This window comes from Camellia sinensis, chromosome 9 (genome assembly GCF_055761805.1).
Source record: "Camellia sinensis isolate YWXY chromosome 9, ASM5576180v1, whole genome shotgun sequence".
NCBI lineage: Eukaryota > Viridiplantae > Streptophyta > Magnoliopsida > Ericales > Theaceae > Camellia > Camellia sinensis.
Genome location: NC_138969.1, coordinates 106,385,899 through 106,405,699, shown reverse-complemented (window position 1 = coordinate 106,405,699; position 19,801 = coordinate 106,385,899). Strand labels below are relative to the sequence as shown.

The following is a 19,801-nucleotide window of genomic DNA, read 5'->3' as shown; positions in this document are numbered from 1 at the left end:
CAAATCATACAGTGGGGCCCACAGGTTAGAGCTCTTCTAGAGCTCACAATTTAGAGGTCTCAAGCATTTTTCGTTTCAAATTAGTGCTAGTGAGTGTGAAAATAAATCATGGGTGGCTCGAAGTGTATCCGTGGTTGGAGTGTGCCCGGCTCGATTAGGTCCAGTTAAGTCTGAGCCCAATCTGAGATTTTAAACTTGAGCTATCATTTTGAAGTTTAGCCTGGTCCATAGACTTGGCCTGCCAGGCCCGGCCCGTGGCCCGGCCCATCAGCCCATTGAAGGCCCACTCAAAATCCATCCTGACACCCGGTCTGTCCAAGGTCCAGTATCATTTTTAGTGGAAAATAATAAAGGCCTTGTTTGGTTTGTTTTTGAGAAACAAATTTTAGAGAAAATTTTTTAAAATTTTGTTTGATTTAGTGATTTTGAAAAAAAATTTCTAAAATTACTTTCTATCTCTTACACATCAATCAATCACTTTTCTCTCTCCTCTCTCATTCTCAATCACTTTTTCTCTTACACACATCTACTCAACTACAATAAAATATCAAATCATCCCAAACATCCACACTCCAAAACTATTTCCAAAATATACAATCAAACAAATCAAAAAAAATTCTAAGTTCTTTCCTCAAATTTTTTTTTGAAAATTTATCTTCCAAAACCAAACTAAACACACCCAAATTTTGGTGAAAAAAAAATAAAAAAACAAAAAAATGTTCAAATCCGCCTAAGCTCGGCCCAAGCCTAAGCCTAGGCCTAGGCCTAGGCCATCGGCCAGCCCAAATCTCGAATATCCGCTAGACCTGAGCCTAGGCCTGTACCTAATTTTCTGACCTATGACCCTAACTTGACTCGAATTTTAGCAAGAACCCGCGAGGCTCACGTGGGCCAACCCAAGCCAAATTTATACCAACTGTACTATCTTCTACTCAAGTTGGGTTTTTAGCTCATAGTTTAGAGTTGATGTATTTGTTTAGGTTCAAAGAATCAAATATATTTGACTCTTTGGACAGTTCTGACTTGTGTGAAGACTCACATGTATAAAGTTCCATCTGGGTGATCTCAAATCTCAAAATCTCAATTGTTTCTGTTGTAGATAGGAGCAATAATGGTAATGGTTTCTCAAACTGGAAGTGTTGGTTTCATTGCATTTCTAGTTTGTTCTGTCTTAGTGGGGAGTGTTATATCTTTAGAACCAAACTCGGAAGTTCAAATTGAGGCCTTGAAAGCATTCAAGAATTCAATCACCAATGACCCATTTGGTGCCCTCCTGGATTGGAATAACACAAAGCTTCATCACTGCAATTGGTCTGGAATTGCATGTGACACTTCCTCAAATCAAGTCATTTCAGTTTCCTTCCCTGACAAGCAACTCAAAGGTGAAATCTCTCCATTTCTTGGAAATATTTCCACTCTTCAAATCCTTGATTTGTCTTTAAATTCCTTAACTGGGCACATCCCCCCACAGCTGGGGCTTTGCTCACAGCTATTGGAGCTGAGTTTTTACTCCAATTCCCTTTCCGGTCCAATTCCACCTGAACTAGGAAACCTTAGGAATGTGCAGTCAATAGACTTGGGAAGCAATTCCTTGAATGGTAGCATACCTGAAAGTATATGCAACTGCACAGCCTTGTTAGAACTCGGCATCATCTTCAACAATCTCACCGGTACAATCCCATCCAACTTTGGCAATTTAGTTAATCTTCAGCTTTTTGTAGCTTTCCATAACAGCTTGGTAGGTTCTATTCCTACTTCCTTTGGAAGATTGGAAGCTCTGCAAGCTTTTGACCTAAGTCAAAACCAGTTGTCGGGTGTAATACCACGAGAGATAGGGAATTTGACAAATTTAGAAGAACTTCAGTTGTTTGATAATTTGCTTGTTGGGAAAATTCCCTCTGAACTTGGTCATTGTAGGAAGCTTGTTCTTGTAAACATATATACCAACCAATTCACTGGAAGCATTCCTCCTGAACTTGGACATTTGGCCAACTTGGAAGCCTTGAGGTTGTACCAAAACAAGTTGAATTCAACAATCCCATTCCCTTTATTCCAAGCCAAATCAATAATCTATTTGGGACTATCACAGAATGAGTTAATGGGTACAATACCTTCTGAAATCGGATCTTTGAGATCGTTACGAATATTGACCCTCCATTCCAATAGGTTAACTGGTGAGATTCCACCGTCACTAACAACCTTGTCCAATTTGACATATTTGTCATTAGGCTTGAATTTCCTCACAGGCTCACTTCCATCAAATATTGGATTGTTGTACAATTTGAAGAACCTATCCTCGAATCGTAATCTTCTCGAGGGATCTATCCCGTCCAGTATCACCAATTGTACGCGTCTTCTCTATATTGATTTAGCTTACAATAAACTGAATGGGCAAATTCCTCAGGGCTTGGGCCAGTTGACAAATCTTACAGTCCTATCTCTTGGTCCAAATAACATGTTTGGTGAAATTCCAGATGACCTCTTCAATTGCTCAAATCTTGAAAAACTAAATTTGGGTGAGAACAATTTCAGTGGATCACTTAAACCAGGCATTGGCAACCTCTTTAATCTCCAAATATTGCAACTCCATTTCAATTCATTTGTTGGAACAATCCCGAGAGAGATTGGAAATCTAACTAAACTGATGTCCTTGTGGCTCCACACAAATAATCTTTCAGGCCTAGTTCCTCCTGAACTGTCAAAACTCTCTCTCCTCCAAGGACTTTTTCTGCACAAAAATGCACTCGAAGGACCAATCCCAGATCAAATTTTAGAGCTCAAACAGCTCACTAGTGTTCAGCTTCAGTACAATAGGTTCAGAGGTCCCATTCCAGATGCTTTTGCAAAGCTTGAGTTTCTTTCATACTTGGATCTCAGTGGGAACATGCTTAATGGGTCTATCCCAAAAGGTATGGCACAACTTAGTCGACTGACAAGCTTGGACCTCTCACATAACCATCTCACGGGACTTATTCCTGGGTCTGTGATTGCAAGTATGAAAAACATGCAGATATATCTGAATTTCTCATACAATTTCTTGGCCGGAACAATTCCAGATGAGCTTGGCAAATTAGAAATGGTACAAGCCATTGACATCTCAAACAATAATTTGTCAGGAAACATTCCTGAATCGCTTGAAGGCTGCAGAAATTTGTTCTATCTTGATCTGTCAGGGAACAAACTGGGTGGTCCAATACCAGGTAAAATTTTTAGTCAGATTAATATGCTTACAAGATTGAACCTCTCAAGGAATCTCCTGGATGGTACACTCCCTGAAAATTTGGCAAATTTGAAGCAGCTCAGCTCCCTCGACCTTTCTCAAAACAGCCTCAAGGGCATGATTCCCGAGAGTTATGCATCTTTCCTCCTTGAAACATTTCAATCTTTCGTTCAATCAACTTGAAGGTCGTGTTCCAGAGAGCGGTATCTTTAAGGACATAAATGCATCTAGTTTGGAAGGAAACCAAGCTCTATGCGGAACAACCAGCTTTCTTAGCCCATGCAGCACAAAGAACTATGGCTTATCAAAGAAAACCATCCTCATTCTAGCAGTACTTGGATCTGTTTCTGTACTCCTATTTCTGGTACTGGTACTCTGCATCTTTAACCGATACACCAAAAAGGAAAAACCAGAAGGGGCAGAGTATTCAGAACCGGAGTATGCTTCAGCATTATCCCTCGAGAGGTTTGATCAAAAGGATTTAGAACAAGCCACTGATTTCTTCAGTGAAGATAATGTCATTGGAGCAAGTAGTTTGAGCACGGTGTACAAGGGTAGATTGGAAGATGGGCAGACAATAGCAGTAAAGAACTTGAACTTGCAACAGTTTCCGGCAGAGTCTGACAAGTGCTTCTACAACGAAATCAAGACTCTGAGCCAACTGAGACACCGCAATCTGGTGAAGATACTTGGTTATGCGTGGGAAAGCAGGAAGCTGAAGGCTTTAGTTCTGGAGTATATGGAGAATGGGAACTTGGAGAGCATCATTCACGGCCCTTGCACAGATCATTCAAGATGGACGTTGTCACACAGAATCGACACTTTAGTCTCTGTTGCGAGTGGGTTGGTTTATCTGCATTCAGGTTATGATTTCCCCATAGTTCATTGTGATTTGAAACCTTCCAATATCCTTTTGGAAGAAAAATGGGAGGCCCATGTAAGCGATTTTGGAACTGCTCGAATGCTGGGTGTTCATCTCCAGGATGGGAGCAGCCTTTCCTCATCTGCCTTTCAGGGCACCATTGGCTATATAGCACCAGGTGACATTGAACTTTCTTCTCCGCATCATGAAGTTCATTGTAGGTGTATAAAATCTAGAATATTGAAATTATTTTGATATTTATTGTGACCACTCAAACAATGAAACAATTCCAATTAGTCTGTAATTGGGAGAGAAATTTCGTGCTAGATATATCGTAGCTTCAAAATTTACTTTATTTTTGAAAGGGTTTCAGTTGCTCTGCCTTTGAAGATATGCTCAAGCTTCCAGCTTATGTAAATAACTCGAAAATTTGAGTTATATATAGAGAGAGACATAGAGACAGAGCCTGAAAGAACTTCAATTATAATAAGTAGAAACACAATACATCCCACACAGTATCAAAATAAGCATCCCTAGCTAGTCTAGTTGCTAATTGTGCTGATTTCACATATGATTTGTTCGTTTTTACAATCAAAACATTACAAAGACAACCTAGCATGGTTTTACTGTACTCTACAATTGTAGAGATATCTATCTGAGCCATCATCTTCCCCAAGAGTCCCTTAACCAAAAGTTCACTATCCGTACACACCAGAACAGTGCCCAATCCCCAAGATTCCAGCCATTGCAGCACCAGAAAACCAGCCATAGCCTCCTGCTTGCAAACTTTATAGAACTTGCACCGATTTAGTTGCAGCAGCAACTTTCCACCAGAGCTCTCCCAAGCCACCCATTTTGTACCTGCTCATAAAGAAGTTTTCTCCCAAGATCCATTTACAATCACAAAGTAATCAAAATAAGTTAAATCAACATTATTCTAGAATGAACTGTAATTCTAGAATTGTATAATTGCAGCAATGTTTGGTCATTACAAAGCAAAGGGCTATATGTAAAATCCCATAAATTTCTTTTGCACTGCTTTTAAATTTGATTATTTGTTCAATAACAAGAACTGAAACCAACACCTCAAACTAGCTTCGACAGTTACCCTGATTATTCAGTACAAAACGAGTTTCATAGTTTGTTCAATTTTACTCTCTTTCTCTCTCTCTCCCTCTCTCTCTCTCATATGTTCTTATTTTGTGCAGTAGAGAAAGTCATGTGGGAGCAAACAATAAACTCAAAAAAGATTCTTCAAACCTTCTATTTGTTTGATAGAATTCAACAAAGTAGCATTTCAAACTGACATATACTGAATTGAAGGCATGTATCAAAGGGAGAGAGAATTATGTTTCTTGGTGTATAGGATGTGCTTTCTAGGAAATTGATAGATAATGTGTCTTGTTTCTCATAAATTGAGCCAGACATGAGATGCATTTTGCTCCATATTTTATCTCCTTACTGGTATGAAAAATTCTCATCTTCCTAGTCGCGGTATAATGGGCATGACGAACTGTGAAACATAACAGCAAAACCTAATAAAATAATAAATTGTTGTCATCTAAGAAAGAGATCTGTCTAAAGACAGCTCTAACTGGCATTATGTACAATTTATAGCTTCTTTACATCAATCGAACCCATGAATTTGACAAAATATCAAATATAAAAAATGTGAATATCAAACTATGTTTCTTCATCAATTTTCCACTGTACTCCACCATTAACATCGAGTTGTTACTATGTCAGTCTTGCCTAACAGTTGATTCTTAATCTTCCCAAAATTGTTTGTGTTGTGATCAGAGTTTGCATATATGAGGAAGGTTACAACCAAAGTGGACGTGTTCAGCTTCGGTATAATAGTAATGGAACTCTTAACAAAGCGAAGGCCAACAGGACTCACCCAGGAGGATGGGTTATCAATCACTTTGCCTCAACTCGTGGAGAGAGAGCTAGCAAATGGAATCAATAGGCTACTTCACATTGTCGACCCTCTACTAGCTTCACAAGTCTCCAAGGAGCAGGAAATGGTGGAAGCGATCCTTAAATTAGCCTTGTCTTGCACCTGCACAGCTCCTGAGGACCGACCCGACATGGATGAAATCTTGTCTTCCATTTTGAAGCTAAGCAAGCACAGGATAGCATCAAAACAGTGATAATGCTTTCCTCACTGCCGCTTTCAACATGAGACCAGATCAGAAGCTCCGATGCTTTAACAAGCAAAAAACTGCAAACTCAGTTGTCAAATGGACTGGTAACCCAACTTTTCTATGCGGGTGTGAGATTATGATTGTGCTGGTTATGCTTCAAAGTGGACTCTGAATGCTCCAAAATCCTGCAGCATTCATTCTGGTTCCAATAAAAATAAAAAAAATTGATTTTTAAATGTTGCAGAAGGAGTCCAAGCATGACATAAGCCAAGACCGTGCTCTAGCCAAGTTGTGTATCATTTGATAAGATAATCTACTTTATGGTGATGATTAGAGCTTTCTTTTCTGATGCAACTAACAAAGCAAGAAACTAAATAAAAAGAAATAAACAAAACAATATTGCCAAATTCAATCAGTTTTTAAAGTTAGAATTGTGCTCCTTTGAGTGAAAAGGAACATCAAATACTTAAATATCAAGTTAACATCCATCAGCAAATTGACAATAGTATAAATAATCAAAAAGTGATCCATATATAACATTGCCAATACAATAAAATCACCACTAGTGAAAATAGAGGACTTCCACATAGTTTGATATTCATCATGGGTAGTGGCTGGTTGTTCTCATGAATATTTTCTCCAAGCGAAGCCTAATCTTTAGGAGGATCATTCTGCAAGAACTCTGCTATAGTTGAGGGGAACTCAAATCTTCCAAAACCATCACCACACTCGGAAAGAAAGGCAGCTTTGCCCAAAAGCAAATGGGTCAATCTCAAAGGCTCTCTCCTTCCCTCTCCACCATCATTCAAAAAATGCTTAATCCATGCCTCCAACCTCCCCATCTCCCTTCCACATTTGGGCCCCTTAACCCCAATCATCTTTGAATAGAATCCACATTCATAACCACAGGTCTCACCACAATTCTTTAAATCCAAATCAACCTTGTTTTGCTCTTCTTCTTCTTCTTCACAATCTGACAAACCCAAAAGCTGAATTAATAATTCAATCTCGTCAACAGTATTGAATTCAACTCTGTTGATTGTTTGTGGGTTGTTTATGATATCTGCTTGAGGTATGTCTTCGTGGATTGGTGGGAAATCAAGGGAATTTGAAAGGAATTGTCTTGGGGGCTCACTGTCTTGGAGGGATGAGCTGTTATTGTTGTTTGTGCTGCTGGGTTGGTCAAAATTAAGGAATATAGGGGAGCTCAGAGATTCAACTGGGGTATAGCTAGTTTCCTCTGGTGGTTGTGGTGGCGGCGGTGGTGGTGAAGAGAGAGTGGAGGCTTGTGAAGGGTTCTCTAGTTTGAGTCTCTTCTCCACCTGTTCACATACATGTGAGAAAGAATCAAAAGCATATCTATCTGCTTACATATATAAAAATATATATATATACATACATATAGAGAGAGAGGCAAAGAGTGGCGCATGAGATTTAGGCCTAGTTTGGGAAGACTAAATAAGTGCACTTTTTGACTTTTTATGAAATATGGGTTGGGTTTGGATTGGGTTTGAAGTGATGTGTTAGAGAGGTGATGTGACTTAAATAAGATGATGCAACTTAAATAGGATAGTGACTTTTTGACTTTTTGTCTTTTTTCAATCATGCCAAACTTGGCCTTACCTGTTTGAGAGATGAGAAAAAATTGGAGTGAAGAGCAGGTGGTCTCATAATACTCAAGATTTAGATTTTGCTCCCTCTAATTTCTTATTATTGCATTAGTCTTCTGCAAATAAATTAAAGCAAGAGAATCATATCAATGCATTTCTCACCGCCTCTCTCACAAGGCAGTGGGAATGCTAATTGGGCCCCACTGCCTTGAAAGAGAGACAGTAATAAATGGAGTGTCCATAGCATTGTTGTTTTCTTTGTCATCTAAGTCAAGTCCATAATAATAATAAGAGGAGAGGACTATTAAAACATGGTTGTGATTTTTTATAATTTTTTTAAGTTCAAGCTTGAGCACAATGAGAACAACTCACATTTTGAGTTTGTTGGAATGGGCAAAATATCCAAAAACATGTAAGGATATTATTTTGTGACCTTGACAAAAGGAGGATTGTCACGGCAGGACTTCCAAAAGCTAGAAATGTTATAAATCACCGGAAAGGTTATCAAAGTGGTGCAAAAAACAGTTGTAGCCAATTTTTGTCAAAATAGTATGTCACAGAACTTGTGCTACCCTTTTATATCACTGGCTGTTTGAATAATCATGATTAGTTCCTTGTTCACAAAATTATTTACTTTCACTTAACCCTATGAGACATGTTGCAAGTCTAAAATTTTATGAACCCACAAAATGATATGCTTAAAGAAACATCTAAGCATCACAAAAGCATTTAACATCTATTATAATATATCGGGTGTCATTCTACCATACACACCCCTTACAAGGAGTGTAATATATGCAAGTTATGACATTGTGGTGTTGATTTCACAAAGTGTCATTACAAAATCATCTTCAGTCATCACTAAAAACACCACAATAAATCATAACTAAACACCATTTGAAGTATAATTAAAGACCTCTTAGGTTATAATAACAACCACAATACATAATAACCAACATGGCGATGACTCATAACCAAACACCTTTTCGGTCATTATTTAAATAACAATGATAAGAGGTAATCTATAAGTCTCAACTAACACACAATGAATCATAATTAAATCATAACTAACCAGTCATAATCAAAACCATAAATGTCAAATAACTGGGGTATATGATAAAAATCAGTGTGTATCATAAAATTTTCAGTATTTAAAAATCAGTGTGTATCATAAAAATCAGCGATTCACCCTTTGGGCCAGGCCCACAAGCTCTGCCCAAATTTGCCCGTGAAGAGGCCACTTTGCGTGGATCCCAGATTAGTCAGGTGCAGGTGCAGGGTGCGCGTAAGGTGATCTGGACACAAGTTATAAAATAAAATAAAAAACATGTATGGTTCATTTCTGACCTAGGGTATTCGCTGGCAATCAATCATAGTCTATGGCGACCCATTCAGGCCATTCAGTACAGTGTTGGAAGATCACGGGCAGCAATTTACAAACCAAAAGATTGAAGGTAATTATTATTTTTTATTTTTTTTTAATTTATAATAATTCATCATAACTCATCGCATTTGCAACTTAGAAACGCAACAACTTTCAAACACTAGAAATATTTCTCGGAAAAAACCTAATTGGAAAGCAATAGGAAAACAACAACAAACCTACTTCTGATTAGACCTTTAATCACAATCACGAAATAGACAAGACAGAGTATACCCCAACGGTCCTGTCTCTCCGCTCCATCTATCTATGAAAATTTTCGTACAAGCCCTTTTAACAAACTTTGTAATTTTAATTAGTATCAATTATTGTGGTGTTATTTATTATATTTATGGTAAATTATAAATATGTTTTTTTTAAATGTAATTTATTTGAAATTTTGAAAATTATATCTGGCCTCTTGAAATTTTTAATTTCATAACAAATTATTCATTTTATTAATAAATTATCAAATCAATTAATAATTCTGGTAATTTTATTATTGTGTAAGAGAGCAGTTATAAATTTTATTTTTTCAATTAATTTTATCAAATAAAATTTTTTAACAAGGGAATATTTGTAATTTTTCAAACTAACGGAAACAATCCATATTATAAACAAACCTCAAGAGGTAATCCGTATTATAAGTAAAGCTCAAGAGGTGTATTTTTAATTTATCCTATGTTTATTCTAATGTTAATTATGATATTATTTTAATTATTATTAAAAAAAAATTGATTATATTTTAGAGTAAAACACCAATAAATTCTAAGTTTAGGTCTTATGAATTATTTAATCCTACCTTTTTTCTTGTAGACTAATAAGTCCCATGTCAATATTAAAAACACTTATGTACATCATTGCCCCATATGTTTCTAGAAAAGTTTGGGATAGAAAGAGTGTTTCGGTGATGTTGAATTTACAGATTTGTCCAAAAAGCATACTGTAGAGGTTTTTTTGGTTTTCCCTCTCATCCGATCAATCCAGAAAAGATGAATATGGCAAGTTCTAGGTTTGTAATGCTAGCGTGATGAATAATCCTCCATTTTTGTATTTCAATGTTTTTGGTAATGTTAAAACATCAGTCATAGTAGCCCCAAATAATATTTGGTTCAAACCCTAGAACTTACTGTAACATTGAATCAACAGAAGCAATTGAACCTGTGTGATTTTGCGATATTGGTTGACGTTAGTGGCGTCACTCCGGCGAATTTGTTTTCACATCCACCCATCATTGGCGTCTTTGATTGTGTTGGTGAACGATGGTGTTAGATATGTGGCCTCCAATGTTTCATTTCCCTATTTTTATGGTCCATCCTCGTTGTGATGGTTAAGTGTGTTTGGTTAATATTAGAGTATGTGTCTGTATGTAATGGCTATGTAGGGTTTTTTTTTTTTGGTAGACATTGTTTGATGTTATTGGTTAGGTGGGTTTGTAATTGCGTCGGGGGTACAGTCATGTAATGGCTAATCTTTGTTTGTGCTAGTATTTCTAGTAATGTAACATTGGGTATGACATTCTGTTGGTGTTTTTGGTGATATGTGTTTTCTGTTATCATATATTGACATCATTGCAATGGTAGAGTCATTTCAATATTAGTTGTCTTGTTTTGTTACAATGACGCAAGGAGTTCCTTTTTTTTTACCATTTGTATATATGTTAGTAATGATGTGGAATGGTTGGGATGTCCATGTTAGTTTAAGGGCAATTTTATGATGATGTAGATCTTTATGATGTTCAATGGCTGCCCGGGGAAATGTGTGTTTACATGCAGGTCGGACTGTGCGATACTCGTTTGTTTCATCATCCGACAATGCTTCCACTTCGTTGAAATTGACAACACAATGGATGGATTGACGCCATCGATTCTACACGCGGCAATGGTGAGAATGTTTTTAAATGACCCGGAAAAAGGACTACGAGTTAGGAAAACATGATATGTTATGTCTGCTTCCCAACATCGCCATCCCCCAACAAGTTTGAATTAGGTTTTATGGTTTTTACTTTTTTTTTTCCAATGATTAATTAGTTTTTGACGTGACTGAATGTAAAGCAAGACATTGTGTTAGGACAATTTTTGTGCCTGCTTAATTAGGCGAATTGATTGTTTAGGGTTTTGGCATATGACGTTATGCGATGGTGAACAATTACAGCACATCGCAATTAATAAAAATATTATTTCCGGAATGTGACCATGTATGAATTTCTGTCTCTAGGGACAACAACAATTTGTGATGTTGTTTTGTTTGTATGGTAAGTAAGTGTTGTGCACCAGGCTCGTATTGTTAATTAAATGTCACATTTTCATGTGACAATTAAGCATTTGGTGTAGTATGAGTTGTGTAATGTAAAATGCTAATTCTGTAATCATTTTTGACATCTTATTATCAGTGGATTATGTTAATGTAACGGGAATTTGACAGGTACAATCGTGCTTCTGTTTGTGGTTATCCAATGATGTGGTGAGACAAATGTAGTTCGACGTGATAGTTGATGTATGGATGCATTCAAGCTGTAAAAATAGTTTATTAGAGAATGTGTATGTTTCTCACCCTCTCCCCTATTTTTATGCGTGGCTTACGTCACAAACCGTCATGCTAAAATTGAACCTTAACTCATTGGTGTCAACCTCCCCACCCGCCTCTCACAATTTGATGTTGTGAAAAGTTGAATACATAACGAAAAAGATGTAAATAGACTTGAAAAGAAAGAACTAACGAGCATTCCAAAGCTTGGTAACAAACAAAATGTTGTAATGTTCGGAACCTACTTCACCTTAAGATGAAGTACGTTAAAATTGATGTACTCAATAGGCCAATATGAATGGATGTGACGACCGTTAACCGGAATGTTTGATAACATATACCAACATCATAGCAAGACACAATGCCTAATACACCTACCCATTCGCCAAGTTCATGTTGTTATGTACCCATATTGTAACACAACCCATCTCATCAAACCACCTTTCATATAGTATCTTCATTGGTGTAATGCAAACACATCTCACCAAAACCCCTTACCCATATTGTGATACACCCCATCTCATCATACTAATTACCTAATGATCTAGTAAAAACTTAACTATTTAGTAAAAATATGAAAATCCAATGTGAACCATTTATATAATAAAGTGTATTCCACACACCCAACAAACATATATTGAAAATTTAAAATGTCGTAGACTTCTACAACGATAAACTTGTCCACAGCTCTTCTCTCATGTGGCAAAGTATGAACGTGAATGAGATAGTAAATTATTTAATGACCGAACATGAAAGATGTAATCGTGTTGGATATGTGCATCGACCATATGTGTCGATGCACTACATTGGTTCCTTACATGTTTTCTTGTTATGATTACCCATTTTGCCACAGCGGCCGTAACGAATGCGTAACACCACCTCACCCTTGGATGGGATCCTCTTTCGTTGGGGCCTTTCGGGTGGTTGCTTAACAATAGGTGGAGCAATGAGGTAATCCACAGTTGTGAACTTTGGTTTGGCAACCTTCAAAATTGGGTGAATAGACTTGGAATGCACCATCGTGATTCTTCATACAGAATCATTCTTTATGTATCTAAATTGAAACCCATATTCGACAACATACTTGCAAAGCACTGTCCAGAATTCGTGTGCACCGCCTCAAAACGATTGACCAACATGTGTAATACCAAATGCCCACCCAGCCGACAAAAACATCTTCGATTTGTGCAGACAATATAATGGTAATAAATCGGTCTGGTTTTCCATATTGCCCACCCGCCCATCAACAGTGTCAGGCTCACCAACATTTGGTGAATCCGCGACGTCACACTGAATGCTCAGCGTTTCACTCCGCGTTTGAATAAGCACATCAATATGATCAAGCCCAAATGACTTCGCAAGGCACAACATGTTTTGCACATTTTTGTCACAATGAACATTAAACTTGTTGTATTTGGGAATGGTGAACAAGAAACCCACCGACCCCGACACCAAGCTATCAAACATCCTACATACACTTTTAACCAATTATGCAAAATGTGAAGGCTTGATGGAGGTAAACAACCGTACTGGTCTGTCCATACGTACACAACAACAACACTGCAAACTCTATAACTACGATAGATTAAAACAACAACACATAACATTACAAATCAAAACACCATAATGGCCGAAAATGAAACAACCCATCCAAAGTAGAATAAATCAAAAGACACCCCTAAACAATTCATCTAGTATAGAATAAATCAAAATACACCCCTACAATGGCAACGTAACAATGGCATCTTAAATCCAGACTTCCTGACACAGCCACTGAAAACAAAAGCACACCCACAGATATTGACCCAACAACAAAACAAACATATGAAAATGACTTTCAAAAATGTCACCCAGCACATCAACAGCACAATAATGAAACAGACCTCCAAATTGCCTTACAATACATTAACAACACAGCACCCAAAGTATTAATTGAACGAAAACAAAACAACTACGACCCCCTACAGCAACGACCTATGCTTCCAGATCAGAAAAACACGTGAAATGGGCAATAACATCAACCCCATAAATCACTCCACGCAATCCAAAAAAAATAAAAAATAAAATGGAAACATATCTCCATATCTTAATAAATCCACCCAAACATCAAGAAAAAAATCAAAAACAAAATCACAGCCAACAACAACCCACGATTCCACATCAAAAACCCTCAATAAATGAGTAACATCACTAACCCTATAAATCACTCCACGCAATTCCCCACAAAAAATTTGAAAAACAACACCATACCGTAACAAACCCACCCAAACATCAGAAAAAAAAATCCAAAATAAAATCACATCCGAGGGTAAACAAGTAAACTTCCTAACTCCCAAATTAAACAAAAACAACATACCATAAATAAAAGGACTAATTGGTTTGGAAGAAAACTTCCAAGACTAAATGGAGCAACATTTTCCCAAATGGGATTTTTGAGTAATTTTTCTTATATTTTATGTGCTATTTGGTTATAATTTTTTTTTTTTAGTTATGACTCTCATATGATTGGCTTATAACATTTATGAGAATCAAATTCACAAATATCGTAGCTTATGGCTTCATTTGGAAAGTTGATTATTTTAGTAGACTATTTTAATTTTTGGCTATTTTAGTAGGTTAAAATTTTTGTGTTTGGAAAAATAGTTGAATTTTTTTATAGTCGGATGTGATATTTGTGAGAGAAAAAGTGAAATGATTATGGATTTGATGTGATATTTTGTCTTATTAGCTATTTTAATTTATTTTGTCTTTTTGTGAATTTTAGCCTAAAAAAAGCCATAAACCCACTTCCCGAACAGGGCCTATGGGGCATTTTGGCAACATAGTTAAAAGCCAGCTTTCTGATTTTTTGGCTTTTTTGGGTTACATCACCTTTGTTCTTTTGTTACAAAAAATTCCAAAAAGCCAGCTTTTTTGTCAACTTCCCAAAACACCACTATACTATAGCGAACCCGATTTTTACCCGACTCTTGTGATGTTCCGGGCTCGGGTTTAATGCTTTCATATTGTTGTCTATATCTTTCTTCCCTTGTATACCTTTGAAATTGGTCCTTGGGTTGTTGTGGTTGTGCTTGAAGCAGGTTGGTTACTTAATTTTCAAACTTTGTGTTGCCCATATTTTTGGTCTTACACTTGAGCAGCCATTATTGCGCTCGAGCGGGCTATGTAAATTTTGGTCCTCCGCTCGAGCGGGAGTTACAAACTCTCAGTACTCTGCACTTCTGCAAAAGTGCTGGAGGGAATGTTTTTCACGCTCAAGTGGCGTTTCCTACGCTTGAGCGGGTGTGAGCTCGAGCGGCTTCTTTGCACTTGAGCGGGTTGTTTGTTGTTTGCAAAAATACTGGATGTGTGTATTCTACGCTTGAGCAGAACAAATCTTGTGTCTGACGCTCGAGCGTGAAACCCGACGCTCGAGCGAACTGCGCATATATCAGATCGTAAAAGTGACATTTTATATCACTTTTTCATATCTCTCTCTCTCTAAAACTCTCCAAAACCCTAAAACTTGAGACTCTCTCTCTAAAATACTCTCTCTCTATACATTTTGGCCTAGATCCTTTGATCTCTCCATCATACTCCCTTTGATAAAAAGGTGGAGCTTTTCAAGATTTTCTCTTTGAACTGATTATAGTTGGATTTCGGCACTTTTCGGGTTTCTCTCTTACTTGGCTTATCTTCTTTCTTTGAGGTAGGGATATTCTATACTTTAGTATGAGTTTTAACCTAGTTATTTGTGGTTATGTATAAATGGTGGAAATTTTGAGAGTTTTGGGTAAACTAAGGGTTTGGTCCCAAATTTAAAGAGGGGTTTCTACATTGTGTTACATAGATGATTATGGAGTTTCGAAAATGAGGATATCTTGTGTTAAAATGGTGAATTTTAACCCTTAGGTTAATATTTGAATAAAGGGGGAGATTTACCCTAATTGTGTCTTGAATATTAATTGTATAAATAATGAAATTGATGTGAGAAATGTGAAATTGGAGAAAAGTATAAATGGATGGTGCAGTTAGATTTGTTGAATCACTCACCCATGGAATTTTGACAATTTATCTGTTCTACATATTTTATATATGTTTAAAAATATCTGTGATGGACTATTGGTGGAGGATACCTATGATTGTTGTAGAAATTGCATGATAATTAGGTGAATTGAAACTAATCATTTAACTTTATCATTGAATATGATGGTGTGATTAAGGCATTGAATATGTGTTATGGATAGTCATTGTATATGACGATGAATTTAAATACATTGTATTTATATAATGTTTTGGGAGAAGGGGATGTACTCCACTGTTTGGGAGGAGATAGGGGATGAAATCCATTGAGAATTAAGTTGGCCGGAGTGTCCAGAGTGAAAGTCTTGAAATCTTGTGAATACATGGGTGCCGATCCCGCGGATGAAATTTCCGTAAAATGGTAAGGTTGAAGTGTTTGTATAGTAGTTACGTTGATTGAGAACCACTGAGTTGTAATCTCAGTTGGATTATTTGAGAATTATAAACTTGATCTATGAATTAAAATGAAATGTACTAATTGGAAATGAATAAATGGGAATGGAATGAGGTATGAGTATTGGTACCATGTGGTCATGGAAAGGGTGTGCAGTGGTTATAAATTTTGAATATGTTATATTTGACACTCATATCTTTGTTAAACTTCATACATTGTATTAGACTGTTTCTACTGGGCTTTGGCTCATCCTACTTGGGAAACCATTTTCAAGTACTGGACATATGTTACCTCCAAGGACGTAGCTTGGGAAGATCTAAGAGTTGGATGCTCTATTTTGTTGTTTAATTGTTTTAGATGTTTGTTCAAGCCAAGGGCTTATATTTGTACAGAGCTTACGACTCTCTCTTTTGTTGTAACCAAGAAGTACCTTGGAAAGATGTAAGCCCCATAAGGCATTTATTTTGTTGATTATTAACTATGTTACATGCTATAGATTTAGGATGAACATTTATAAATGTATAATGCATGTAATATCTTTTGTATTACGAACTTTGATGAATGAAAAGTTATCAATTCCATTATGTTCACTTCTTTTATGTATTGGATTATTTGTATTTTTTTTGGGAGGGGGGGAGGGGGGCATTACAATACACTACAAGAAATTACAATTTTGGCGACTAAATTTTTTTTAGTCGCCAAAAGTTGTGGAATTGGCGACCAAAAATTATATTAGTCGACAAAAGTACAAGATTTAGCTACATTTTTTTTTAGTTGAGGTATATTGATTATTGGGGACTAAAAAAAAATTAGTCGCTAAAAATGCCACAATTGGCGACAAATTTTTACTACTAAAATTTTTAGTTAATTTTTAGCGACTAAAATTATTTTAGTTAATTTTTAGTTAATTTTTACAGCTTTAAATTTTTACAGCTTTAAATTTTTTTTTTAGTTAATTTTTACTACTAAAATTATTTAGTCACTGAATAAAAAATAAAAATTTACATTAGTTTGGTCGCCAAAAAATAATTTTCAGTGGCAAAAATTTGTTTTTAGTCGCTATAAAGTTAGTTTTGGCTACTAAAATTATTTAGTCGCTGAATGAAAACAAAAATTTACCCTCAGATCTTTGGCGACCAAACTTAAATTTATTTTCAGCGACTAAAATATGTTTTAGTCATTGTAGAGTTAGTTTTGGCTACTAAAATTATTTAGTAGCCGAATGAAAAACAAAAATTTACATTTTATCCTTGGCAACCAAATTTTGGTCGCCAAAAATTTATTTTCAATGACTAAAAAATATTTTTGTTGCCAAAGAACTAAAATATTTGGAGGGAGCCATTTCAAATTTTGGAGGGATTTATAAAATTAATTGGCAACCAAATTTATTTTTAGTCGCCAAAGGTGTGAAAACTTTAGAGGGAAATGATGCCCGCTTGTTATCTGTTTAAACAAAACAAATTGTTCTCTCTCTCACACAGATTCTCATTCACAACCAAACCTCATCTGTCTTTAAACCCATTCCTCTCCCTCTCTAAAATACGCAGAACATAACCACCGCCTCCCCTCCCCTCTAGCTACGTGCCTCCTCCTCACCTACTTTGCCACTAGAACCACCATCTCTCTCTACATCTTCTATTTCATCTCTCTCTCTCTCTCTCATACACACACACACACGTGCGCGCGCCCGTGCGTGCATACATAGTTTTGATCATGAAACCCTAGCCGATACTGCGAGATACGGCGGCGTTGGCCATGTTCCGGTGTAGATTTGATAACTGTAGGCCGAGATCTGAGTCGATCCACACAGATCTGTGAGTGATCCACACAGATTGCAGTTCTACACCCTATCTCTCTCTAAAACATTTCTATCTCTTAAGCATGGCGGCGATGTTACCTCCACCGATGTGTCCACTACCCTTGAACAGCGCCGATTGATTTCGTAACATAAGCAAAAACATCGATGATCTCATCATGACCGTTGGCTCTGCCAACACTGCTATTCTTGTCACCGTTGCTGCTCCTTGTGGTGGTTCTACAGCCCTTGCCCCTCCACCCAAGGAAAAAAAGGTAAAAATTAAGCGATACAAAAAGATCCCCATAATTATTTGCACTGTTATCATAGAGCAACTCTACAAGGTAACCATTTAATCTCAATCTTTTAACATTAGTTTCATCAAATGTTCTATTGGTGATGTTAATTCTTAATGGCTTAGGTCTTTAAGTACTTTACTTTTATGGTTATTTGAATCTATAAAATTAAACTAGAAATGATTGATAATCTCACTGATAAACAAAGCCTTAGAGTCAATTTGAGATTCAGTCTCTCTGATTGCTACAAGACAGCATGAGGGACTTTGCAGGTGAGACAAGTGCTAAGTTGAGTTATGGAGACGAGAAAATTGCACACTCTTTTTTTGGGCTTTTATTGTTTCTCATTTTGGAGGAATGGACTAAAGAATTGGATACACATATATTGCACGAACTCATTATACTTGTGTGTGGCGTTAATGCTCTGAGAGCAGCTGCATATTTCTTTAAATCACACTGCTCAGCTTTGTTAGCCACTTGCTATAAAGTAATCCTTGTAAAACCCATCTAAATCTTCCATGCTTAAATTGTTAATACCAGCTTTAACTTTGGCTGTCTTATCATTTTTTCCCTTGAGATTATTATGGATGACTCATACTCTTCACTGGCTATGTTACTTTGAATGCGAATCGTTCTTCAAATTAATCATTCAACAACACAATATTATGAAGCAATATGACCCATTGTTTTAAATTTTGTCAATCGAAAACCTCACCTAGATTTTAGTTTATTATATTTGACCTTTTCCCTATTAAGAAGAACTTTTAACGAAGAACAAAAAAATAAAAAATAAAAAATTATGGGGATAGCTAAACGGATGTACCACATATAACTATTTATGATTTCTGATTAAGTAGGCGGGTCTGAATTGTTTCTGATTTGAAATCTGATATGGGACATCATTATTAAGCCCTTTACTCTGTTATTATTCACTGGGCTTCGCTCACCATTTATATTATGTTTGTAGATAACCAGATGCGTGACTAGGCTCAGAGTTGAGGACCTGGAGTTTGGTATGTCAGCCAGCCCATGTGTCTCCCGGGGAGGTTCCCTTTTGAGAAGTCAAGTTTTGTGAACCAAGTGTTTAAGACTTTATTTTCCTTTGACACATGAACAAGCTTTTGTTTATCTGTATATTAGGCTAAGTCCCCATTTGGTTATATCTGTAATGAATGTGACGTGAGACTACTATAATTATGACGTCACGTGAATGTATATAAAGTTTTTGAATTTTTTGTCCCATGTGTGTTTGCATAGCTCATTGAACGTTGTATTTTGTATATTTCCTTCCGCTAACCCCTTAATTATATATTATTCTGTACAGAGGCTTTTGGTAATCTATAGATTACTGGCCAGTTACGACGCTAAACCTATAGGGGCGAGTTTAGGTTGTGACAGAGTGGTATCAGAGCACGAGTTATATCGCACACTCAAGTCCATATGAGCTATAAGATGTCCTAGAAAAGAAT

At 36.6% G+C, this 19,801-nt stretch overlaps 2 protein-coding genes across 2 annotated transcripts; one reads left to right on the top strand and one right to left on the bottom strand.

Moving 5' to 3' along the window:
* The first annotated feature begins 940 nt into the window (after positions 1-940).
* LOC114309072 (uncharacterized) lies at positions 941-6,562 on the top strand. The gene is given in 3 exon segments (XM_028254768.2): positions 941-3,357; positions 3,359-4,260; positions 5,883-6,562. Coding segments are annotated over 3 exon segments (3,501 nt in total). The 5' UTR covers positions 941-1,111; the 3' UTR covers positions 6,236-6,562.
* Positions 6,563-6,645: 83 nt separating this feature from the next.
* On the bottom strand, positions 6,646-8,000 carry LOC114309074 (uncharacterized). The gene is made up of 2 exons (XM_028254777.2): positions 7,853-8,000; positions 6,646-7,551 (listed from the first exon to the last, which is right to left on the bottom strand). The coding sequence occupies exons 1-2, from the start codon at positions 7,898-7,900 to the stop codon at positions 6,880-6,882; spliced, it is 720 nt and encodes a 239-aa protein (XP_028110578.1). The 5' UTR covers positions 7,901-8,000; the 3' UTR covers positions 6,646-6,879.
* Positions 8,001-19,801: the final 11,801 nt, after the last annotated feature.

What these genes read in the sequence shown, in the direction of transcription:
- LOC114309074 (XM_028254777.2), bottom strand. Translation starts at nt 7,900, where the DNA reads ATGAGACCACCTGCTCTTCACTCCAATTTTTTCTCATCTCTCAAACAG. An exon ending in TTTTCTCATCTCTCAAACAG is followed by an intron (nt 7,552 to 7,852) that starts GTAAGGCCAAGT and finishes GTATGTGAACAG; the next exon opens with GTGGAGAAGAGACTCAAACT.